Raw genomic sequence first — 26792 nt, forward strand, 5'->3', positions numbered from 1 at the left:
CTCAAGTTTCAACATCAGATCACTCCTGATGAAGACATTAGACTAGAGCATATAACGACTCAAGTTTCAACATCAGATCACTCCTGATGAAGACATTAGACTAGAGCATATAACGACTCAAGTTTCAACATCAGATCACTCCTGATGAAGACATTAGACTAGAGCATATAACGACTCAAGTTTCAACATCAGATCACTCCTGATGAAGACATTAGAATGGAGTATATAAAGAGTCAAGTTTCAACATCGGATCACTCCTGAGAAGACATTAGACTGGAGAATATAAGAACTCAAGTTTCAACATCAGATCACTCCTGATGAAGACATTAGACTGGAGAATATAAGAACTCAAGTTTCAACATCAGATCTCTCCTGATGAAGACACAAGACTGGAGTATACGTAGGGTTATGTTTCAAAATCAGATCACTGCTTGTGAGGATATTAGACTAGAGTATATAATATACGGACTTAAGTTTTAACTTCAAATCACTTCGGATGATGAGGAATCCAAGCCAGATCACTAGTGAAGAAGACACAAGACTATAAAATAGAAGACTTCAAAGTACAACTTCTAATTTATCGACAATATAGGATAAAACAATATAGGACAATATAGGATAAAACTACAAAATGAGACTGAAAATCTTGATCAAGAAATTCATACCGGTGTATAAAACTACTATCGTGTAAATATTTTCAGGTATTTCTAAGTCGGACTGATTGTACAAATTAAAAAAAAACAGAAGACAATTTTTGTATTTCAACGTATAACAACGTCTACAGCAGTCTGGTCACATCATAGGAAACGTTTCCAAAAACAAATCGCCAAAAAAAATTTGCGTGATTCCGGAATGAAATTGTTTTTGTGACCGTTATATTTCGATAAAAAAGTCAAAAACAAATCCATCTAGAGTGTTTTGATCTTAACTGACCAATATATAAAAATCTCAATCAACGAAACTAACATATTTTGTGAGATTGATGCCAGTTAAGAAACAACATGATGTAATTGTACTCCTAAGGTGGGCATTTCTCCGAATGACCTGTTTCCTGTTTTTCACGAAATTCAATTACAGAAATATGTGTGTGGATAAATAATTGTGGTCCTTCTGTATCAACTTCCAACCACAGACAGGAAATAAATAAGTATTTTCGAGCTAATCATTCCTCTACACCCAGTTTCTCAGTTTTTTCACGGCATGTCATGTTGTTGTTGTTTTTCAAACCATTTCCCGAGGTCTTGTAAGTATCTTTTCTCACGTTGTTAAACTCATGTATACTATTCAAGCCATATTCTGGTATTGATATTTTAATAAGTACTTTAAGTCCGCAAATGTTCTCAATTGACAACGGAAGAGTTATGTAATGAAACAACTGTATCGAAATACAAATTGGAGTTGCTTCACTGTCATACAAAATGAAGCATATACTCCAAATAACAAGTTCGTGTTTAACTCATTATTTGAGAAGGAAACAAGACAATTTTTATTTGAATAGTTATATTTCAAATTTGTTAAAAATTTGTTAAAAATTCAAAATATAACTATTCAAATAAAAATTGCCTTGTTTCCTTCTCAAATATTGAGTTAAACATGAAGTTTTCATTCGGAGTATGTTTAATTTTGTACCACATTAAAGTGTCGGCTGGTAATGGATTATGGTACTCTTATTTTCCACTATTGTGTTCAATGCTTATGATTATTACATTGGCTCGCACTATACTGTATTGCACTTTGTTTGCAGAACAATTTAACAATTACTTCCAAATGCAAGAATCTAGAAAAAAGGGTTCGACTACCAATGTGGTCACTTTCAAACAGGGAATTTGGCAAAGAATATTGTTTTTACCGGAGAAACGTAATTTCTATACGACTTTATACTCTTTTCGACGTAATGCATTACCGATCTGCAAGGTTGCTGTCAACAATCTTATGACGTATCCATCTCTCATTGCTTCGTCACTTTCGCGATGAAAATTGATATCATTGGGCGAAAAACTAACACATCTAAACAACGGAAACAAACACTTTGGTTTAGACATCTATATGGATGATAATAAAGACTGTTCAAATTTTGTCAAATTTCTGTAAAACATGGTTTGGTCATATTGACTGGAGAGATCTATAAACTTGTTGAGAATGGTTCAATATTTTACTGACTGAAATATAAGACCGTGTGATATTATAAAACTCTGCATGTTGTAGTTTGTTTCAACCCATAATATACTATATAAAGAATAACATGTTGTGTTGTACGAAAGTACAATTGTAAGATAACCCCTGTCCCAAATGTTCTATCAATTGATCTGCAAGACCAACTGTGATGCTTTATTTTCTTTTATATCAAAGATAATAACATCACGTACTCGTGGAGTACCTATAACTAGTTAGTCTTCAATGTTCTACAAACTAAACTACAAAATCAACTATAGACTATGTTTCAAAACACAGTTCTAGTTTCTTTCATATCTCAATATCATAGATAACAACATCACGTTGTTGTGATGTACTCAGGTATAGTCATATGATAATCACATTTTTCGATATTTTCTCATTTTCAAGAGAAAAAAGGCAAGTATAAAAGCAATTAACGGTCTCCACTACATGCATCAAAGATGATTTCCCTTTCTATTGTCACAATAATATTTGAAAAAAGCGGTATTATAATATATACAAGAAAACTCTGCAGATCTTTCACATTTTATTATTGAATGTATCGCATTCAAATCAACCTTTGAAGAATAAGGTCATTTTGCAGTAATGTGATTATGAGACAACTGCTGTGTTGCAGATCACGCGCTCCAGCGTATGGTACCGTAGATTACGATTGTTACATCACGCAAGGACGGACGTTCATATAACATCGGAACTCGTGAGTAAAACAAGCAAGTACTTGAACATGTGGTTTCATTAATTTTGGATCCAGTTAAGCTCTATTATTTTGCGGTTACTTCCGTTAGTATTGAAGGGGAACCGAAACATCAAGCTTCCTGACAAGGAAAATAACAAAACCGTTTCAACATCGCGTTGATGTGCTTTAATATTGAAGACACGCAGGGCCAATTACATAAGTATATGGCATACGGTCAACAAAAATCGATTGCTGTGGACGGGTTGTCTCGAGGCAAAAATCTCTTCATTACGAAATTTTATAAGAGCTGCTCTTTGTGATAGAATGAGATCCGTTTTTATGTGCACAACAAAAAGCTTTTAAATTTTCAGTCTTTTGTTTTCTAAGTGCGAAGGGCTTAATTAAAAGAATGTAATTGCTGAAAGAGAGACTTGCATGGACGAAACTAGGGAAATAATTTAAGATTACCACAATCCACAATGTTGCCAGAAATATATTTAATAACGTTAAGTTAACATAATACTTGACGTACTATATAACTGTTTTCAATGCAGTCGCGCCAATGCAAGAGGGACTTTTTCGATGGTTTTGTACGTCATGTAATAAGGACAAAATGAAGGAAATCATTCAGGATTATCACAATCTACAATATTTAAAATGCGTTAACTGAACGTCATTCTTATGGCGGAGTAAGTGTGGGCGGCGGAATGGTTCTCACGGCAACGTGTGAAATTACTTACCTGGAGCTGTCCCAAGCTTTAACAAAAGAAATAAATTCATTGTATTTGACATTATTTTGCCATGCACACTTCCAATAAAGGTTTCCTTTAAATATCAGTATTGAATATCTGATGATGCCTTTGGCAAAGGTCGTGAAACGCTTAATGGCGGTCTGGACAGACAAAGTTTTTTTTAAATAAATAACTTTTTTTGATGTTGGCAACTAGCAATTTCCTTCTTGAAATGCAAGAGAACGTAGATCCTTTTTTTTTAAGAAAACGAATCCAGATGGATGATGTGTTGTCTGAGGTCTTTATAGTTTTGGATATTAAGGAAGGTCAAGGCAATTTATTGCTATAATTGGGTGAACAACACAGGAAGAAATTACGCAGAACTAAGAATATATATTTATGTACAGTCTTTCAATTATCTGAATGATAAAATCGTTAGTGAATGTGAAATGTCAATTTTGGTAGTGCACGAATAAAGAAATCGAGTGTCTTTGAACTATCTAAATAATGGAATCATTTGTGATTGTGAAATGTCGGTTTTGGTCATAATGAATAAACAAAAATACTTGATTAAAATCATCGTAAATACAAGTTCTCAGTGAAATGTAAAGGAAAATAGTAAATTCTTCAATTAAATAGAAAGTATAACGAATTTAACATGCAATAATATAAAGACTGCTCCAACCATCCAAATTTCCAATATTTGAAAAGAACTCGTGAGAAAGTGTTCCCATAGTAACGCGTCAACATGCGTTCCCCTGGGTTTCGGGAACAACCATAAATGGAGCCTCTGATAATCAGGAAATATAAAAGGAGAGAAGAACCGGACACATGGAACGCGTGGGAGTGAAAAAAATGAGCGCTATTACATATTTCCTTATTAGCAACAGCGAATAAGCGATGATGGAAATAGTTATTTGACACACCGTGGGAGATTTAGTCCTTTTATCAACACTTCGATTTCGATATTACATCCAGATCATGTTACACGAAATGAAGTCAGAGTATTTGAACTCTTTGCTTGGGCGGTAAGCTCGGCAGAATCTCTCATAAAAAGGTCTCGTACTATAGTTTTCCTGCTAAATTCTTATAAGTAGTTTTCGCAGTAATTTTTTTCTAAGCTTCAATGCATTTTTTCGTACAAGACTATAGACGCGTAGTTTTTCTTTGAACTATAAACACAGTTTTGCACTGGAATCTTGTACAGTTCTCGTAAAGACCTCCAACATCGTTATTGTGCAGGACTCGTATACATACAGCCAGTTTTAGAAATGGAGTTTTGCACTAATTAAATTCTTCTATAGTCTCCTCGTTTAAGAGCATCAATCACAGTTTTTAATTTTAAAATACATATGGATTATATTGAAGCAGACAGCCCGACATATTATCTTATTTCGTCACATGTATATAAGAAATCACAACGTAGCCATCGGCCATCGAGTCAAAAAGTTGCAAAAAATACATTTTTTTGACAGTTTCAGAAAACCCTTCGAGGGGGGCGCGCGTTAAATTATGCGTCGTGCGACAGAAAAAACCCCAAAATTCTTATTACTCGTGCAAAAATGCTTCGAATCAACAAGTTATCTGTAAAAGCGTATTCAGGCATTAAGTTGTTATGAGAGATATTTTCCATTTTTTCAATTTACAATAGCAACAACTTAATAAGTATTTAAGGAATTTCAAACCTATTTAATAATAGTCCAATATTATAAAAGAAAGTTTTTTGTCGGCAATTGGCCTTGTGAATATTCCCAGTTATATACTTTGTTCGCACTGAACTATCAATACTTTGTGTAATATATTTTATTGAAGATCACAAATCATCGCTTTTTGTGTTGCTTTTTTCTTAACATGGGAAAATGTCTGTTTTTGAGCTTGCGAATTTATTTTGTAGCTTTACTTAATTAATATAACGAATAAGCGTTTTGTAAAAATTTTCTGTTTCTTCGATAGGATTGAGTCTTAAATGAAATCTATAACTTTGGTACATAGGAAATCAATGTACTTGATCTCCCTATACTTATGTCACAGTGAGGATAGGACATAAAATATCAATGTACTTGATCTCCCTATATGTCATAGCGAGGATGGCTCACAAGAAGTCAATGAGTTTATACATAATCATAGTTTGACGTCCGTAGATAAATTCAAGTTTCGTATAACATTTGTCAATCTTTTATCGCAACGACAACAGCACAAAAGCAAAAATAATTAATCGCGAACGAAAATACATCAGAAAATCTAAAAATATACAACCATGCATTTAAAGAAACTCATAAAAAGATGAAACTGTTCTAATGACAAAAAAAAATAAGAATGACAGCAGTCTGAGTATTGCATTTAGATAAGTATCGTCCTCTACATCATTATATTATAAAGAGCGTGGTGGATTTATGTCAAAGGACTGCTAAATATACATTTTTAATAAGTTAACTTGAGTCAAATAATGTGCGAATGACAAACGAAGTAATAATTACAAAGATGTCTTGTTTACGCCATTCAAAAAGGTTTTAAATTAACTGCATCAGACTACGCATGACACATGGAACTATAGAGTTAGCTATAGTATAGCTATACAGACAGCGAAGTCCACCGTAGGTTTGATCAATTTAGTACTCACTCATAGTAAAAACTATCGGTTTCTTTAAAAAGAATAACAGTAGCTAATGTCCTAAAATTTACAATGCAAGTTTGCTGGCTGGCTTCACAGTTTGGCAAAAGCAACAAAAATTCCGAATATTTCAAAAATCTGAGACAACAGTTTGAAAGTTTTCAACAATAGTGCATAAGTGTTTGAGAACAGTGCAAATATTTGTAACAACTGCGCGAATTTCTGTTACAAATTATATCAACAGACGTTATCATTTTAAGACGCGTTCATATCCTGCTATGTAATTATCAGCTACAGACGCATGAGCAATTAAAAAAAATTAAAAAAACCTATAAATGTAGAGGCGGCAACTTTCGCATCGTTATTATATTTTCACAACGCGACTATAATCAATGATTTGCAAGCAAGGAGAACAAAAACTGTAGATAGTTGCCATGAGAATAAATAAAGAACTGATGCCGATGTTGCGCAAGACAAATCATTTGAGTAGCAGTAGGGTGTAGTTCGTTTAATAAATGCGATAATTTATTTTCTCCACGAAGAAAAATAGCTAAAATCGCTCAATCACATTTTAACGAGTGATGCCGAATAGCAGGTTTCATGTAGTGTGAAGTGGGGTGGTGGGTGTGCGGGAGTGAAGGTGTGGTGTGGGGTGGGGGTGGGTAGGTTAGGGTGTAGTGGTGGGAGTGTGGTGAGGGTGGAGTGGTGGGTTTTGATGGGTGAAGTGGAGGGTGTGTTGGGAAAGGTTGTTGGAGTGGTTCATAAAACTTAGAAAATAAACGCCATTTAGTATGTGGTGAAATAAACTTTAAATTTCAGTCATGTCGCGTAGATAATGTCGACGTCTTTCGCTGGAAAAACACGAACGAAATCAATTTTGAAAAAAATAATATTTTTTGAATTGCGAAAATAGGCAGACTAAAAAATATCACGCTGGATCTCGCAGTAAATAGCTCGTGTTGTACATTTACGTTGTTGGCCAAAGGAATAGGTTCACACGACAACACGTAAAAATGACAAGTAAATGAGATGATAGATGATAATCCTTAAAGTATGACGTACTTACGCTTTGTCACTATCAGATGCACCGTAGCTGTTGAATGTCGACGCTGGAGACTGGCAACTAGTAATGATGAGAACAAATATGATCAATATATACTATCCTCAAGACGATATTTCAATGTGCTATATACTTCTTTATGTCTCAAACTTCAACAACACTATGGCGCAAGTTAATTTTTCACAAGAGTTTAATTTAGTTTTGTGATCGTCCAAAATATTGGACATTGTACAATGAAGGGGTAAACCAAGGAAATACATTGAGTTTTCTAAGCAATTTTGGCCAGGTTCACCTTGGTTTAAAGTTTAAGGAGTAAAAGATTTAGTGCATTTGCACAGGCTTATGCAAACCGAGGAGATCTTTGGGAGAACTCGAGAGCCGATCAGTGCAAGCCCGAGATTGAAGGTCGAGGGTTGCACATGCTCGAGAGTTCACACAAACGTCTTCGAGGTTTGCATAAGCCTGTGCAAACACGAAAAACATCTTTTATTTCTTTTATAAAACAAACATAAAGCAAACGGAGTTTTTAACAATGACCAAACACCCTTCCCCTCGCCTTCCAAACTTTTGAACATTCGTCACTTTAATAAATATCTCAGAAACTGCAATCTTGACGCATGCGTATTTTATGATGGTAGCAGCGATTGTCATAAAATTACACAACATATGTGTTTCAAATAAAGGTATAGAGTAATACAAAAATACACTCACGTTGACATTGGTTCACTCCCTTTTCCATGTTCAACAAGAACGCTGTGATAGTCTACAATATAAATACTTGATATAAGACGTTACATCAATCTACACCTAAGCCTGGCTGATTTTTAAATGTGGGACAAAATCGACAAAAAGCTGGATGGAAAAGGGGTTGTTTTGGTTTAGCTAATTTTCCAAGCTTTTAAGAAATGCCCTCTCGCCCTGAGAGTTAGTGCCCTCTCATCCCGGAAGATTGTGCTCCACCTCATTCCGGAAGATTGTGCTCCACCTCATTCCGGAAGATTGTGCTCCACCTCATCCCGGAAGATTGTGCTCCACCTCATCCCGGAAGATTGTGCTCCACCTCATCCCGGAAGATTGTGCTCCACCTCATCCCGGAAGATTGTGCTCCACCTCATTCCGGAAGATTGTGCTTCATCTCATCCCGGAAGTTGGTTCTTCCCTCAACCCGAGAGTTGGTGCCTAACACACCCTAGAAGATAGTGCCCCACCTCATCCCCGAGTGAGTGACCTCCAGGACTTTTCTCCCTGCTTTCAAACGAAGGACAAGCAAGTCAGGAGTTTGGATTTTCATATTTTTAAGTTTTCCATTGTTCATTTAGAAACATGAGCAACACCTAACCCCTAACCCACCCTCCTGTTTATACATTCGTTTAAAGTGAGAGCAAAGAAACAGCAGGCGCACGTCATGGGGAAGGGAATAGAAAAAACCTGAGGAGTGTATAAAAAAAATAGTGAATAACTAAGAACAGGGTGTATGTCATACCTTGAGAGATGCTATCCATACTTGATGATCTTGAATAGGTATGCATAGGTACCTTGAAGGATATTTAAGAATTTACAAACGTTACAATGAATAAATTTCCCAGATATACTTGCCAATATATTACGATGGTTTATTTTAGAAAATGGAAGAAAATATTTGAAAATAACAATGATAATTCCCATTAATCGTCGAGAAACATTGCCTACCCCCCTGGATTGAATGCGCTAGCTGAAATATACAAGTCACATCTGTGTAACAGGAAGTTTTGAGAAGTATTTTTGTAATGTTTCAAACTAAAAAAAGAAAAAACCACGAAAAATAACTAAAATCAAGCAGCTTTATGGAAAGTTGAACCTTTTGAGCATTATCAATATGGTAAAAGCATGAAACACCAACAATTTTAAAATTCCTCAAAATCCCTTGAAGGGAAACATTATAAGTTGTTAGAGCAGACAGAAAATCGGAAAATCATTAAAAATACAATAAAATGGTGTAAGAAGCAAAGTAAATGTCAATGAACTTTAGTAAGAAAGTGACGTCATCACAAACATTGATGACAATAATCATTGTAAATGCAAAGTTTTCTTCTACCACCTCCCGTCTCATCATTCAAATTTCTACCAAATCAGGGATGGTCTTTTGAAATATAAGTATACTAGACATGGCAGACGTGAATCAAGCTGTTGCTGCAAAGAACATTACGCCTTTTAAGGTTAAACTTATTTACAGCTAAACATATCAGCAACGGTAGATCTCGAGAAATTTGAAACACAAAAGTAGAAATATTCTCCGCAACATACATACAATATTTAGTGAAAAAAAATTTCTGTCATTTAAGGCATCCGAATCTTATATGAAGTTTTTTATCACAATTTTGCAACGTTATAAAGCAGGTCGTAAGGTCTAAGCTCAACAGAAAAGCTTAAATGTTCTATCTCTCCACTGATCTCTAAACATACCTCTTGAGCTGGATCGACATCCTTCTGTATTGTAAACGTCGAAAGAAAGTTCATTTGATGTTCGTTAACAATGTCGTTAACATTGACGCGAAATTTCTCGATTTCAGTGTTAATCCTCTGACGGAAAACATCATCTGAAGCAGAAACATAATTCTGTTGAAGAACTTCAAACTTTCATACATTCCCACCAAATTATTTAAATGGGATAAAAGTACAGATGTCAGTGTCAGGTAGGGAATCAGGACGTCGCGGCAAGAAAATAGAATATTTATAATATAATACGGGTTGAAAAATCGGAACAAAAACTCCTAGTTTATAGTTTATAATAAATTGACTAAAACTAGAAAAGATTGCATCAACTTATAAAACATTGTGTAGTGTTTATATCAGACATTTTATATTTTTGCTTTTCAATCAAATTTTGTGTTTTCATGTTTTAGCTACGATCGTGCAATAATCTCCTAGATATTTTTAATGATGTTTTTTAGGACAAGATACATCTACTTTATCCTACTTGGACATAGCAAACATTGTAGTTATAAAAAATGACTTTTCCACAATATCCTATTATGGTTTGCCGAAAGCTTGATATTCATTCGACTTGAAGTGACATTTGTGGTGTTAAAGAAACTACAACATCTAAAACCTTTGCGGCTGATTTATTAAAAGCGAAAACTTACTGAAATGTTCAACAACAGTATCTGGATCAATACTTGAAGGTTCGTTTTCATCACAAAGACGACTACATTCATATAAATATGCATCTACTTCTGAACGTCCAGTCGGGCATTCACTAACATATCGTTCTTCGTCGTTTTCTTCATAACTATATCATGAAAAAAATAAAACAATTTGGAATCAACTTCTGCTTTCAAAAACATTTCTATCGTGCAGCGTAATAATAATTACAGCAGGAAAATCTCAAGTATTTTCCTGGAGAAGTATTGAATGTTTTCACAAAAGGTTATACAGCAAAGCACAAACCTCAATGCCAAAGCTTGAAACATCGGTTCGCCTTCAACGTTATTTGAATGTTTCTGTTCGTAAAGATGACTTGTCGAGTTGTAAACATCCATTGGGATATTTCTAAATAAAAAATACAGACATTCTTAGTTCGAGAGGTTTAGAACATAGTACAAACGATAATATTTCAAAAAATAGTCCAATGTCGGTCATAAAGCAAAATGAGTGCATTGGTTTTAAGTAAATCTTTTCTACCTTGTTCAGTTCAAAATTTTTGCTGTTTTATCGTCAAAAACTCGAGAAAGTTCTTCTTATATCTTTGAATAAATTAAGGAATTTTCCCGCCAAAAGTTTTAAAAAGAAAACAAATTTCATGGTGGACTTCCTTTTCAAGCAATTATTCTCTTGTTTTTGTTTGTAGCCATTACAATTCTTGCCTCCAAGGCTGGCAAACAGCACGAGCAGACAGACAGAACTTCACAACATGGAGCGTATAAATTCAAACCTTTGCGAAGATACCAAAAATTCAAAAATAAACTCGTTAATTTCAAGACTGAAAGGTAGGTTGAAAATTTCAGCTTGAAATTGCTTTGGGGGAAACGGAATGAAAAATATCATCAACAATATGCTTCAAGTTTCTAACTCTTACAGCTACAACGAAAAATCTGACAAAGAACAACCTTCATTCCGACATCGAGTTAGAAAACCTAAGCTTAATAGTGAAGGAACTACAACAATTTTCTTTCAACAAAGAAGAGCACTGCTCTGTTTTAATACAAGTTCACGCTTGTGCTGTCGCCTTATGGAATTTAGCTGTGGGAATGAAGACAGAAGGCTCGGCTGATAAAATCTTGAATGCAAAAGGTAAAACTACACACAGCAATTTTAAAATACATATGTGGTTGTTTCAGCAAATTTGTTTTGTTTAGTGAGACATGTGTCGTGTAACATGGTTTGCATCGCTAACACTGTTGAATGTACAGAATCCAGTTTCAAAAAGCAATTAGTCGTGAGTTTACTAAAATTTTCAAACATATTTTTACGTACCATAATATCATACAAAAATTCCAAGGGACACCTCCCCCCAATAGAGATTTAATTCCAATAACTTCCGGGGGGGGAACCTTGCATTGAAGTCTAGCCTATGTAATGATAATAGAAAACAGGACTAAAATGACAGGAGTCGTTAGTCCGCAAATCGGACCCTGTTATGGTTCCGTTCAGCCACTGCCAAAACAAAAGGTTTCCAAAGAAATGAATTAACGATAATCCTTAGAAATTTACATCGCAGGACCAAAACATGCAAGCTGGATACGCTACTAACTAACATATATACCTTAATGTCCCATGAGTTGTAAATAAAACTAACTCATCCTTATTTTCAATCTAAAAATTTAAGAGAAAAAAACATACATACATAAATTAGATAGATGAATTTTGAGTCAAATATTAAACACAAAAGATAAATAAAAAAAGAGTGTATTATATTACAGCAGCTATCTTTTTTGCAGATGGCGATGAAAACTGGTCGAGCGTGGTTAGGTGTGAATCTTATATTTTTATTTTTTTTTGTGTTTTGAAAACTTTGAATGAACAAGAGCAAGGGTATAGTTTTAAGGTACTGGATGAGAAACTAAAATTTGTGGGATAAGTTATTTCGACGCGACATATTTTGGACAACTGAACAGACAACAGGGGACGGTTGCGCGAAGCATGGATAGCATTATTCATTGGATGGCAAATTTTTTTAAACGCTTAAAAAACTTCTCAAAAAGGAAAAATATAAGGTGCGAACTGAGCAATCACTGAAATGAAATAGTGCGTCTCAAGATTACAAAATTTCTTTGTCGTAAAGAAATTATAAACAATGACTATCGCAATCACTATCCAATGAATAACGCTATCCAAGTCACGTGCAACCAGCCACAGAACTATAACTCCAAAACTAATTTTCCCGAGCCAGAAATCAGAAATCATGCAGTAAATCTCCTGCCGTTATTTCGTGCTTTTCATATAAGAAAGATGAGGTCAACATGTTTTCTATTACAATCTGTTGCAACAGAGAGGTTACATGAGATCTTTTATGATGATTTTAGATTGTGACGATGCAGCCTTGGCAAAAATATCGTTAGATCTTGCGGAAGAGGTCAGCGATGAACTTTTTTTTACAACCATACATATTTCACAGAAAGAGAGGTGATACGTGTAAAATAGCCTTAGTCCTATTTCTATTGTTGCTGCTGTTTTTCAGACCTGGCATAATCTTAACCAGAAGATGAGTACAAAACTAGGAAGTCAAGAGACGTTCTTTTTGGTGGACGAATGTGAACAGCATATGTTTAGAACTTATTGTTACCAAGCAGAAGTTGTAAGATAAACATTAATATTTAACATAGAACGTTGATTTGATGAATACGACACAAGGCAGACATTGAACACGTGATTGTTTGTCACAATACTATATTAATTCTAACTCTAACCCGTAATCTCAAACACTAATTCCCATCATAACATGAATCTAATCTTAAACCCTAATCTTAAACTCTACAACCTAAATCTACCTACAATATCAACTTTTCAGGTCTATTTCATATGACAACTGTGTGGATTTTAGGCAATGTCGACCTCAAACTACAAGAACGCGAAACAATACATTGACATGGCCAAGATATTACTGACGAAACATCCCAGGGAGGTATACTATATAAACAAATGTGTGATTGGTCTTATTGTACACACATCGCAGTTATTGTAATTATATATATCTACATATTGACTTCTCTATACGACGCATGCGCTAAAGGATTTCTTGGAATATTCTAGGGCTGTTGTTTGGCGATGGTCTGTTATAACTTTGGAGTAGATACATATCAAAGAGAACATTACGAACAATGCGTTGAATGGCTAAGGTAATACACAAGACTTTAAGTTTAGTCAACTGAAACTTTACCAAATAGCTCTTGCTTTCATCTCATTGTATGATCCCTCCCCCCGCCACTCCCTGGTCTTTTCTTGCACATTACAAATAATTTTTGAGGCCTCCTCTATGGGATTGCTATCGAAGCAAGTTAAATTTTCAGTGCATTAAAAAGCAGTTTAACGTCAGAAATAAAGACAATAAACAAATCAAACAAACAGACATTTATACAAACCATTGCTACTTGAAAGCAAACGAAGAGATCGTAATGAGTGAAAGTGGAAATAAATGCAGTATATTGTTATGTGCTATCTTATATTTGAAAAATCAATGCCGTCTTAATGTGCCTAATTTGACCATCACAAGGATTAAAACACAATGACGATTCACCGTGTCTAAAGACATAAGTTTAACTGACAAAATTTATAATCTATGCAGAGAAAGCCATGACATCGGAAAAGGCGAGTTTCCCCTTGATAAAGCAAAACAGGTTTGCCTAAAACACTCAAACAACTGTAAAACATTTTAAACATTGATGAACGTTTCCTTTTTGCCAATTTTTTCCTTAGGCAACAACATTGCGGTTGTTAGCTAACGCTTACATTGAATGGAATAGAACAACACATTGGAACACGGCTTTAAGTGCTGTTGGTAAATATTTTATACATCCATAGTTAGGATAGTCAACAGTTCTTTTGTTTAAAATACACCATCGTCCACACTACGTTCATCTTACTACGAAAAATATCTCTTTCCACTTTCCTTTCTTTTCTTTAGATTTGGCTAACTCCGTAAGTTCTAAATATCCTTTTGCCGGAGTCGTTACATATCACGTGAATTAGTCATACATCACATGACCGAGTCACGTGACGAGTAATGTCGTATATCTTATTACTCAGTCTTATAACACATGACTTGGTCTTACATCACATGACTTTGTATTAGATCACATGTCTTACATCAAATAATTTGACAGGAATACTTTCATCCAGCCGGCCTCTATCTTAAAGCAAAAATACTTCTTTTTGGAAACAACTCGGTACAAGACCTGCAGTCAGGTGAGTCATGAAGAAAAAAGACCTGGCTTGCCAAGGTGTGTTCTTTTCAAAGATTTTCTATAACATGAGTAATTTTTCACTATATTTTTCAAGACTTTCACAACATTCTCAGCCACAAGGAAATTAAAGTTGACATGGGTATAAGCATTGTTGAACTAGCCGTAGAATATAAAAAGTACGTAGACGACCATATATAAACTTAACACATTCCTTAATGATACATTTTACTATAAAATAAAAATTTCTCCTATCAATAGACCGCAGCTGGCCTTCGATGGTTTAAAGCAATTGGCAAACAAATTTCGAAACACCCCTGATCTATCGAAAATTCAACTGCAGCATTTGGTAATGGTTTGATTGGAATCTTATAGAATCCGGGGGGGGGTTCGTCATTGACACACACAGTAGACACAGAGGTCATAGGAATCATTTTCGCGGACCTTTACGGAAAAATAAGACGACAAAATGTCACGAACAAATCAAAAAGCATTGGTCAATACAATAAAAGCTTTTTCAATGATAAAAATGTCATCTTTAGAAATACTGTATGACGTTGGTGATCCAGAAAAATAGAAATCAATGTTCGACTTTGTAACACATCTCCTCGTAGTCCAGCAAAATATCCTTCAGTTATTATTTGTGACATCATATCGTAAACGTATTATAAATGCTGTGATTGAAAAAACCTGTGAAGTGTTCTCTGCCATTTGAGTCACTATGATGATATATTATTTGATGATACATTATGATGATATCTTCAAGGGTTTTTATTTAGCATCGTTATGAATATCACTGAACTGAAATAAATGGAACGCTACCTGAAGCAAATAATTGAAGCCAAATCTTACACATAGACACGCGAGATTACACCCAGACACGCGTGTGTAGTGTTTCGAGATTCTCTCGCGGGGTGAAAATTGATTGACTACACACTGTCTGGGTGTAAGATTTGGGTGTAAGGTCTGGGTGTAAGATTTGGCTTCAGGAAATTATTAGACTTTTCTATTACATGTAGCGTTCCAGATGTATTTTAGTTCAATGGGTAATATACATAAAACAGCCGGGATATTCTAGTGATCACTAAATAGGGCTGAATGTTCGATACTGTTAGTAATAACCACATATTAACATATGAACGATCACATTTTTAAGTTCTGCAATTTTTTAAGGAATTACTGATTCAACATGATCAAGAACAAGAAGCAAAAAATCTTGTTGAACAATGCATTGAAGGTAAAGAATCGTCTCTCGGATGAGTAAGCTTACATAACTTTTACTCTAAACCAATAAAAACAGAGCTGACGCCGAAGTAATCATATCATGTTCGCCAACAGGACATCATAATGGTCATCAACTGGATCCAGATACAAAAAAGAAGTTTCATTACATACTCTGGGATAAAGCTGCTTTGAAATCTGAGGTAAAACGTCAAACTTTGCTTTGTGTCAGGTCTTTAATCATTAAGTAGTATCCGTATGAAACAGTTAATAATGATCAATTGGTGCTATCAACCATATAAATCAATAATCAATCACATGACTTAGTCATCCATATCATGACACGATATTCTGTCTCATGACTAAGGGGCCGTTTATATAATCTCGGGTACTAGGGTTACCCTACTGGCCGAGACAAAGTTATGTAGCGTTCACATGAGAGATTATTGTAAACGTCACGCGCTTTCTTCAACTCGTTCCCAGTTCACTTTACATTCAGTTCACTTTACATTCGCCATACTGCTGCAGTTTACACATTACTTTGCGCATGCGTTATGCAAAACTTGTCCCTGTTGCCAGGGCCAAAGTGTTTATAACACAAAAAACTTGTCTCGCGGAGTAGGGACACCCTCTTTCCTAAAAAGATTAACCCTAGCAGTAGGGTTACCTTGTTCGAAAGAATCGCTCATGTAAACACTCGCTACTAATATAATATGTAAATTATAGTAAGTTAGCCCTCACAGGGTGTCTCGGGCGGTAGTGTAACCCCAGAACCCGAGACCAACGTCTTCAATCACACGACTCAGTTATTTATCACATGACTCCGTAACACTGACCAATCATTGACAATCATTGAGATCACATGATAACCGTATTGCAGGAAAACATGTACAATGAAGCTTTGAAATGGTATCAATACTCGTTGAACCTGTTTTCACCCAGTGAAAGATTAGGTGTTAATGCGGGGAAACTTCATGTAAGTACGCACGAGCAAGAAAACTTCATGTAAGTATACATGTGCAAAATTAGTTAAAAGCCAAAATCTCAACGCCGAAAGATTGGCAACATGACAACAAAAATAGATATTTTTGAATGCTTTCTAACAGTCTCTTAGTTAAATAAAGATAATTACTATGCAATTAACCAATCAAAATTAAATTTCAATAATATCAATTCTGTATTCATTCTCTAGCGCAACATTTGTTATTGTTACTTGGAGCTACGAGATTTAGAAAAGGTGAAGATTTCACTTGTTTTACGAGTTTTTTCCTTCTTAAGCGTAAAATGGTAGACTTATTACATAGAGACACAAAGACATAAACTTTACAAAATTACAAACGGTAGATGGTCAGACCATGAACATTGAACACATTCACAATTCATACTCGGCGAATGTCAAGATTCAACTAACATGATGACATCAATACGTCATGTTACACAAGATTCAACTAACATGATGACATTAATACGTCATGTTACACAAGATTCAACTAACATGATGACATTAATACGTCATGTTACACAAGATTCAACTAACATGATGACATTAATACGTCATGTTACACAAGATTCAACTAACATGATGACATTAACACGTCATGTTACACAAGATTCAACTAACATGATGACATTAATACGTCATGTTACACAAGATTCAACTAACATGACGACATTAATACGTCATGTTACACAAGATTCAACTAACATGATGACATTAATACGTCATGTTACACATGAATAAACAGTATTTCTTCATATCGATATTTAAGGCAAGACAGTCAATAAAGGAGGCGGAGTGCAGCGATCAAGGAAATCCATTAAACGCCTACTTCGACTTTAAAATAGCTCTTTTTGAAAAGAACAATGACCGAGGTATGCTATGAATACAACGGGGGAATGGGGAGAGGTTTTAGACTGGTAGGCTGCACTTCATAAGGTCTTGCGGAAAAGGAAGAAAAAATATTTGATATAGATTTGCGTCGTGACACATCTCACTATATAATTTACAGCCATTGAAGCAATGATGAAAATAAGCGAGAATAAAGATCAACTTAAAGACACGGATGGTTTAACAATACATGACGTCATCTGTTTGGCAGCTCAATTAGCTTTGGATGTGAGTAGAAACGGGGGGGGAGGACAATGTCTCCTAAAATTGTTATTGTTGTACTTGCACAATGAAAAAAGATGGTAATTTTATGCTTAGCAAAGGCAGTAACAATCTTGTAGTCAAACTACACACGACAAATTACGATTCCTTTCTTTTCCTAGGACAACAATCGTGAAGTATCAATAGCAGTCTTAGAAAGCATCATTAAACATTCTCCTGATGATAAACAAGTCGTTACTTCAATAAGGTAAGAATGGTGGATGCATTGGTACCATTCTTAAAGATCATCATTATCCAAACAATCTTATAGCTCTCTCCATTGTACAAGGTACACTTTGATACTTAAAAAACCATGTTTATCCGAACAATCTTATAGCTCTATCCATTGTACAAGGTACACTTTGATACTTAAACAACCATGTTTATCCGAATGATCTTATAGCTCTATTCATTGTACAACAATCATGTTTGATAATTAAACAACCATGTTTATCCCAACAATCTTATAGCTCTATCCATTGTACAAGGTACACTTTGATACTTAAACAACCATGTTTATCCCAACGATCTTATAGCTCTAGCCATTGTACAAGGTACACTTTGATATATAAACAACCATGTTTATTCCAACAATCTTATAGCTTTATTCATTGTACAAGGTACACTTTGATACTTAAACAACTATGTTTATCCCAACGATCTTATAGCTCAATACATTGCACAGGGAACACTTTGATACTTAAACAACCATAGTTATCCCAACGATCCAACGATAGTACAACGCAATAAATTGAACATCAATGATGCTCAAACAATCATTCGAAACTTTTTTACACATTCAGATGTCTCATTCGTCTGAAAATGAGTTTTCTCTCGGAAGAAATCAAAAAGTAAGAAAATACGTAACATTTAATTTTTTTTTAAAACGAAACATGGTGTCTTCGCGTTTTCCAAATGAAACTTAATAATTTTTCTTTGATATCAGAATCGATGTGAACACAACGTTATTTTACTTGAAAATTGCCCTGGAAAAATTATCACAAAAGAATAACTCTATTCATCCTCAACACTCTTCCGAATCGACATGGTTCATGAAAATAGGCTAGTATTATCAAATATCAATTAACTTCATTTTATCGAAGCTTTCAGATGGCTTATTTCTTTTTCAGCGTGGAATTTGGCATTGGAGAGTCGAAGTTTATCCCACGAAATGTGCGAACTGTTTCTCATCACTGACAAGGTGTGCTACAAGCCGGGTTGATAGCAAATTGGTATTAAAATATAAATACATTATCATGAAAGGAAAATATGCATTGCACTTAGGAAATAAAAGATGTTTACTGTGTTTGCACAGGCTTATGCAAACCGAGGAGACCTTTGGGAGAACTTTCCGAGAATGAAGGTCGAGGGTTGCTCCTGCTCGAGAGTTCTCAAAAACTTCTCCGAGGTTTGCATAAGCCAGTGCAAACTCGAAAAACATCTTTTATTTCTTTTATAAAATAACAATAATGGGAAAAAGACAAACATTTTAATTTTTCCTCTAAAATGTGTTCATGATCGATTTGCAAATTCTCTTTGACTGATTGACTGATTTGATTGGCTGAGCTCAGATGAGTTTTGCACAGGCTAATGCAAACATGGCTCTAGACCAATCAGTGCACGCGTTTCATAGTGTTTATTTTATAATAGTAGATATCACAGAGGATACCAAAAATTTTTCATTTCATGAATTGTATCGAGGTTAGAAAGACTATTATTAGAGAGAAAACACAAACACCGTGGTTGTGTTTGTGTTTAATGAAATACTCGGAGGTTCTTGAAAACGGTTTTTTGTATGTTTGTTGAGATTATTAACTGACAATAAATCGATACAAACTCAATTGATTTTATAAAATAAACATAAGACGCGTGCGCTGATTGGTCTAGAGCCGTGTTTGCATTAGCCTGTGTAAAACACATCTGAGCTCAACCAATCAAATCAGTCAAAACAATCAAACAATCTAAGATAATTTTTGCAAATCGATCATGAATACATTTTAGAGGAAAGATTAAAATGTTTGGCTTTTTCACAGTATTTTATTTTATAAAAGAAATAAAGATGTTTTTCGTGTTTGCACAGGCTTATGCAAACCTCGGAGACGTTTATGAGAACTCTCGAACATGTGCAAACCTCGACCTTCGGTCTCGGGCTTGTGCTGATCTGCTCTCGAGTTCTCCCAAAGGTCTCCTTGGTTTGCATAAGCCTGTGCAAGCACAGTAAACATCTTTTATTTCTTAAAACAATATTCAAAATGTAGTCCCTATTGAAATTTAATGTCAATATTTAACATAAAGCATGTTAGAAGTAAAATCGTTAAGAATCTTACCATGAGTTCATTCTTTCAGTTTGCGAAGTTAGCTGGCGAAGATAAAGGAAGCTTATTGAAACAGAAATCGTCTCTCTTCATGGCAGCAGGATGTTGCTTAGAGATCGCTAAAAATGAGAAAAATATTGAAGAAAAGGTAAGAAATCAAAAGTTGTAAACTTAACTTCATTATATTGGAAAGTCTTGGATTCAGTGGCGGATTACTCAGTCGGCTACGTAGCCTGAAGTCTACAGGCCCGGGCTTTCGAGAGGCCCGTTGTACCTAAACATAACTAGTTTTTTGTTTTTGCCTTTAGGGTCCAGTTGAATGTTCTTAATTTAAACCATTTATGCTGTTAAAACCATATGAACTACTGTTCATAAGAGTTCATGAAGTAGTGGATTTTCCTGGTTTCAATTTAAATTTATTCCTTATTGTTGATACTATGAGTTACAAAAACAAGCTGGAAAATGCAAAGGCAAGGAGCGTAAGGAACAAAAATGTCATCAAGAGACCGAACTTGGTGGGGGGAATATATACCTGACTTAAAGTCCAACAACTTTCTCTTAGCCTACAGGCCCCGCAATTAGTAAATCTCCCACTGCGAGATTTATCATAGAGACATGCTTAAATTTCTAATATTTTAAAAACAAATATCATAACGTATTCACGTTGTATTAATTATCTGCAATAATATTGAATTTATAGGAAAAATATTTTATAAAAGTATTGGATCACATCAGTGAATGTCGAAAAGTTTTACAGCAACTAGACGCCATTGGCGTAAATGCAGGTAAATGTTATAGATTTAATATGCGTGGCCCACTTAAAATGAAAGCATTGTGTTTAAAATGATTGCTCGGTTAAAACCATGATGCTAAACTAATTACATACAGTTTTAGGAACTAATTAAAAAATTATTAGTGTATATATATAGGTAATGTCTAAAACCATGATGTTAAACTAATTACATACAGTTTTAGGAACTAATTAAAAAATTATTAGTGTATATATATATTGGTAATGTCTAAAACCATGATGTTAAACTAATTACCTACAGTTTTAGTTAGGCGCTGTTCACATGAGCCCAGCTAACCGGGATTCAGCGAGACGTGAAATGATTTTGAGGTATTGAAAGGAGTAAAAACTTTAAACGCAAAACTTACAACCTTTCTTATAAGTCATGAGTCATTTTAGTTGTAATTTTCAAATCTGGCCAAATTATTTGTTTTCATTTTAAAGGTTTTGTGAATTTGCAAATTCCGAACATAGAGAAATTGCTTAAATAAGTTTTTTGTTGTGAAGGAATTAATCTTTTCCATTTGCTAAAATGATAAACGCTTCGCTGAATCCCGGCTACCCGGGCTCATGTGAACAGGCCCTAAGTAATTAAAAAAGTGTTTGTTTAGATTATTCGTAATGTCTAAGCTTTCGTCGATACAAAATAACACCAAACTAAGTCCTCTATTCGTTGAACTCCTTTCCTTTGTAATCAAACAGTAATGCTCATCAGAACACCCATTGCACATTTTTACAAAGACTTATTCCCGAGACTAATGTAGAGAATGATTCCTTCCTTATCACAGATAACGAAAATAACAAAGATGACGTACCCATTGTATTGTATGTATATGAATTTGATGCAAAAGGCAACTTAAAGCACGAAGATTTGGAGGAGCTGCTCGATACTATGTCAAAACTGTCAAATATCGAAGGCAAGACGTTTGAAACTGTAGCAGGTTTGTGTAAAAACTTTCATGTCAACGTACTTTAAAATAAAATTGTTTGGTAATGATAAACAGGGTGGTGTGGGAATGTTATAGGTAGTGTGGGTAGGGTGGGGATAGAGATTGAATGTAGCGGGGACGGGGGAGAGGGACTTGTAAAGTGCAAGACAATTGTGTTGTATAATTCACGTAGCTTTATCGAGAGAACTGCCATACACAGCCAGAAACATTGAGATAACAAAGAACGCCCTGGTGTTAGCGATAAGACAACACAACAGGTGTAATAATAAAGATTATCGTAGCAGCTGGTGAGTTAAATCGTGTTGAACTTTCCTTAAAAATGCTGTGTAAATTATTCAACTTGTTTTAGGGGATGTCTGTTGTTTGTAGAGGGTAAACTTGTTGTTTTGTTTAACGATATCTCTCCGTGTCAAGTCGTCTAGGTAATAAATAAATGATTTCTTTATTAGTAAGTCCTATCGTGCTCTCATTGAAATCTGCTTAAAAAATGGAGCGAGTGGGGATCCCGAAAGTAAAGAAGAAGCGTGGAGTTTTTACCAAGAAATGATGAACTTTATTGACAGCAGTAAGGAGGCAAGTATAAAACTTTTAACATGTATTTAAGTATTTCTTTGATTTTTTATTAAATACAGTTTTTCTTGCTGTAATCAGATCACTGTGCCTGAGGTTGAACTTCAATGGTTGATGACTAAAGGATGGAATACAGGAGTCCATTTATACGGGTAAAGTACACGGACTTTATGCATACGGAAAAAGTACGCGGAGTTTATATACGGGTGAACTAAAATGGGATACAAACTAAAATCTTTATTGTGTTGAGTAATAAACATCAACATCATCATCATACAGGGCAGGCAAATATCGCGCAGCTGAGAAATGGTGTGGACTGGGTATGAGATTGATGACCCAACTTACTGACCTCAAACATTTCTATGAAACGAAGGTATTTATTACTAGAAATGAAATGAAACGAAGTGAAAAAAGAAAATAGGATTTGTTGTGCATGAGTGGAATAGTCCCCCACTTTAAATGATAGAATAATCTATCCATAAAGTTCATCTCTGGTATCTCAGTCCGTTGAAAATTGTACATAGGATCATGTTGGCCAAAGGTTAGTCAGGCAGATATATGACAGTTCAACACAAATTGTTACTGTACAACTAGATTGTTTAATGTGAAAGTCGGAAATTAGTTAAAGACAAAATGCCATCATTAAAAACCCTCTTTTGCTCAACTTTCCTTGTGGCTTTTGGGCTGCCATATTTATACTAAAAATATTACATCATTTTATTTTGTTATTTTTTATTAGATGACAGAACTGTATTCCGAGATTTTAACAGGAATTGAATGTGGAAATACACAAATGTTGGTTGAAGAATAATATCACAATACTTTTTCTGGTTTCATTAAATAAAACATGGTTATTTATACACTACATTTTACATCTGACTATTTTACATAGTTAAATGATTTAGCACCTACACAGTTTGTAATGAACAATTGTTTTAATATTCCAATCAGAATTATTCCAAATGACAAATTTCTTTGTAAATTTGTATTATAAACTTACAAAGAAATAGATCGTGTTACGCACCTTACGTCCACAATCCAACTTTGGAATGATCATAGTGATAAAAATCTGCCATTTTAATTCTCTCAAACTCCAGTCCAGACCAATATGCACGATCCACTAGATCCCAGTCTTCCCCACCCCACTTCGTACGAAACTGTACTTCGTCAAATCCTTTGAATTTATCCCAATTTGCCTTACATGCTCCAAACATTCCATATCCCCAAGGATCCCATGACCCAGAGGGATATGAAGGTGATGCACCACATACAAGTCTTGTAAGGATTGGTGTGTACACCATTTTGTCATAAATACAATGCTAAAATAAAAGAATTCATGAAACTAAGTCATGCTATCTTTTGATGAAGCAAATCACACCATGATGTTATAAATTTCAAATTGTTTTACTAACCTTGCGAACATTGTTAGCAAAAGTAGGTGGTATTTCTAGATGTAGATCAATGGTAAATATGATTGCATGAGGATCTTTAACTGCTTCTGCTGCTCTGTTAAGGGAAAAAGTCCGAGAGTACATTGAATCAGGATTTTTTAAAATCACAAAGTTTTCAAAAGAACTACGCATGAATTCCTTTTCAATATTGATATCAGTACTGTCATAGTCGTAAACCACAACATGAAGATTTTCATCTTTTGTTTCTTTATAAATCCTTCCAACATTATGAATAAAATACCACAGCCATGAGGCTTGTTTTCGAGCTGATATCAAAAGATAAACAGGTGCTTTCTTATTCCATTGCATTCCTTCAGGGTAACATAATGATGAATTTTTTGTGGGTTGATAAATGTACTCAGACAAGACTTTTTCATCTCCTGATTTTTCATCCCACAACAAAAGTTCCAAGAAAAATCTGTCACCATTCTTCAAAGTTCCTTGGTAAAATACTGGGTTGCTTTCATGCCAATCAGGTTTTCTTTCAATGTTGAGGATTTTTTTTAATTTATACTGCCTGGTAAGTAACAGAAGTAAAATTTCAAAATCCCATCTCAAACACAAGAACACATACATATGAACACACATTGAAATGATTAGCAATAAAAAAAACTCACCGTGGATAAGCAGTTTCAAGATGGTTAAGAAATAAATCAACAATGTCAAGTGCTTCTTTCTCATTCAATGGAAACCATGGAATCCATTTGCCATCATTTATGTTTGAATGTGCAACTTGGGGATAGACATATGAAGGATTAACAAAGTCCTTAACAGCATGATAACGATGCAATACTGTTTTACCAACAAATCCTGGTTGATATTTACATAAAGGTAGAGCCTCTTTAACATTGTCCCATTCTAAATACTTATCAACTGACAACAATTGTTCTGTATTTTGTAAAATTGAATGTCTTGGATGACGGTATATAAAACTTTGCCATTGATTATGCAAAGGAACAAGCTCCATAAAATCCTTAAAAACCAAGTTATTGGGCATGAAGGTGAAGATATAATCTGTTGTAATTGCCTCAAACCTCTGCCCAGTAGGAATTCTCCATTTCAGAAAGAATGCACCATTTGGTTGCTGTGTAAGAAGAACTTCTATGTAATAATAATGACTTTTTTTTAGATAAATCTCCAAGGAATAAAATTGGAACAGATGACTTTTATTATTATTCTGTACATCACTTTCAAGTACACGCCTGGCATTGTTAACTTGGTCATCTTTGCTCAACACAAATTCAACGTCACAATTTGTTGTCAAACTAAATACATAAATACCACTGTAAGGAGCAAGAAGATAGCCAAACATCCTCCTTCCCAACGTGTTAACATCTTTGCTGTTTTTTTCTGACCATTTTAACGACAAACTGTCAACTAATGTTTGAGTATTTGGAGAAATCGGATAAAGAGGATTTTCAATGAATCTTTTCAAGGAAACTTCACAAGGAAGTGCCCAAGTATGACAGTTTATTAAACCTTTTAAACTCGTGTTTTTTAACCTCGATAGCGAATGTCCTGAAATCTCTGCGCCATTAAGGACATGTGAAACGTTTAAGGTTCGATTAACAAGCACTATTTTCCAAGGAAAGTTATCGTAAAGAACACAAATCAGGCATACTCCACAGACTACACAAACTGCGAACAAAATACGACGAAATTTTGAAACAAAAACCATATTTTTTTACCTCATAGCGATAAAAGGACCGAAGAAGTGCATATGAATTGTTTTAATTTATCTAATCTGATTGCCTGCCACGTTTATGGTATGTGATTTAAGTTGGAGGTGTTAACGCAATTAATTTAGACCCTCTCTTTTTTCCCCTTTAACTAAAAATCCACAGTTTTACAATCAATTTGATATATAAATGAACATTTTATGTTCAGTAGAATAGTTAATTTTACTCCTGAAAACGGAACTAATCTGCGAGCTTTTCAAGTGGCCATGTTAATAAGTTATGACGTCATAAGTGAAACACGTTTTGTTAACGAACTATAGATTTATTTGACTGATGCCACGTTCCTCGTCGTTTTTCTTTATTTTTTTGTTCAGAAAATGATTCCTGCGCAATTATTTTTTACTACATGCTAAAATAAGTACTTTAGAAACAGATTGCTGGAAACATAATCTTTATAAATGATATTTTGTCGGAAAAATTCTCTGTTGTGTAAGTCTAGATTTGAAATATGACATGATGACTATTTATCATGCGATTTCTTTTGGTCTTTTTTCTTGTTGATCTCACGATTCTTGTGTGAATCGCTTAAAGGAGATTCTGCGGAAAAATCTCATTGAACTCGATCTTGTTCGAGTTTTCGGGTTTGATTGGGATGCGTTTAATAGCTTCACAGGAATAACACATTAGAGATTTAATGTCATTAGTAATGGCGTATAGAATTTATAGTAAAATCTCCATAGAGAATAATAACAACCTGCTCCTGGCGTATAAAACTAGTTGAATTTTGCCAATTCTTTGAAAAATCAAAATTAATATCCTTGCATAGGTTTCCTAACGAAGAATAGACTAAAGTAAATGGTTTGAACAGGGAGTTTCGTTACATGTTTGTAGATCCAGATCGTCCAGGTTAGTATAGTCCTGAGAAGGGCTGTTTTTGTTGTTGTTGACTGACGTTTCGACAACCTTAGCGGTAGTCATCTTCAGAGTCAAATGAGGAGTAAACGTCAGGTTAGCCATATTTTTTATCTGGTTCTTACG

The 26792-nt window shown here is 34.7% G+C and overlaps 3 protein-coding genes across 3 annotated transcripts; 1 reads left to right on the top strand and 2 right to left on the bottom strand.

The window, feature by feature from the left end:
• Window positions 1–1652: 1652 nt before the first annotated feature.
• LOC124441014 lies at window positions 1653–11358 on the bottom strand. The gene is made up of 7 exons (XM_046991433.1): window positions 10680–11358; window positions 10376–10521; window positions 9696–9829; window positions 8737–8788; window positions 7965–8016; window positions 7260–7316; window positions 1653–2007 (listed from the first exon to the last, which is right to left on the bottom strand). The coding sequence occupies exons 1-7, from the start codon at window positions 10769–10771 to the stop codon at window positions 1866–1868; spliced, it is 675 nt and encodes a 224-aa protein (XP_046847389.1). The 5' UTR covers window positions 10772–11358; the 3' UTR covers window positions 1653–1865.
• Window positions 11284–23652, top strand: LOC124441525 (testis-expressed protein 11-like). The gene is made up of 32 exons (XM_046992003.1): window positions 11284–11292; window positions 11357–11522; window positions 11588–11754; window positions 12170–12200; window positions 12755–12804; window positions 12910–13026; window positions 13273–13353; window positions 13482–13567; window positions 14014–14065; window positions 14145–14226; window positions 14353–14366; window positions 14552–14633; window positions 14727–14808; window positions 14891–14978; window positions 15803–15866; window positions 15968–16053; window positions 16731–16855; window positions 17043–17058; window positions 17596–17722; window positions 17860–17966; window positions 18122–18207; window positions 18803–18850; window positions 18946–19061; window positions 19130–19200; window positions 20346–20462; window positions 21015–21099; window positions 21893–22045; window positions 22227–22341; window positions 22504–22627; window positions 22706–22776; window positions 22904–22997; window positions 23364–23652. Exons 1-32 carry the CDS (start codon window positions 11284–11286, stop codon window positions 23433–23435), a joined length of 2784 nt encoding a protein of 927 aa, XP_046847959.1. The 3' UTR covers window positions 23436–23652.
• Window positions 23340–26086, bottom strand: LOC124441012 (beta-1,4-N-acetylgalactosaminyltransferase 3-like). Its single transcript, XM_046991429.1, has 3 exons — window positions 24693–26086; window positions 24037–24592; window positions 23340–23943 (listed from the first exon to the last, which is right to left on the bottom strand). The coding sequence occupies exons 1-3, from the start codon at window positions 25751–25753 to the stop codon at window positions 23650–23652; spliced, it is 1911 nt and encodes a 636-aa protein (XP_046847385.1). The 5' UTR covers window positions 25754–26086; the 3' UTR covers window positions 23340–23649.
• Between the last annotated feature and the right edge of the window lie 706 nt (window positions 26087–26792).

This window comes from Xenia sp. Carnegie-2017, unplaced genomic scaffold (assembly GCF_021976095.1).
Source record: "Xenia sp. Carnegie-2017 unplaced genomic scaffold, XeniaSp_v1 HiC_scaffold_20, whole genome shotgun sequence".
Lineage (NCBI taxonomy): Eukaryota > Metazoa > Cnidaria > Anthozoa > Malacalcyonacea > Xeniidae > Xenia > Xenia sp. Carnegie-2017.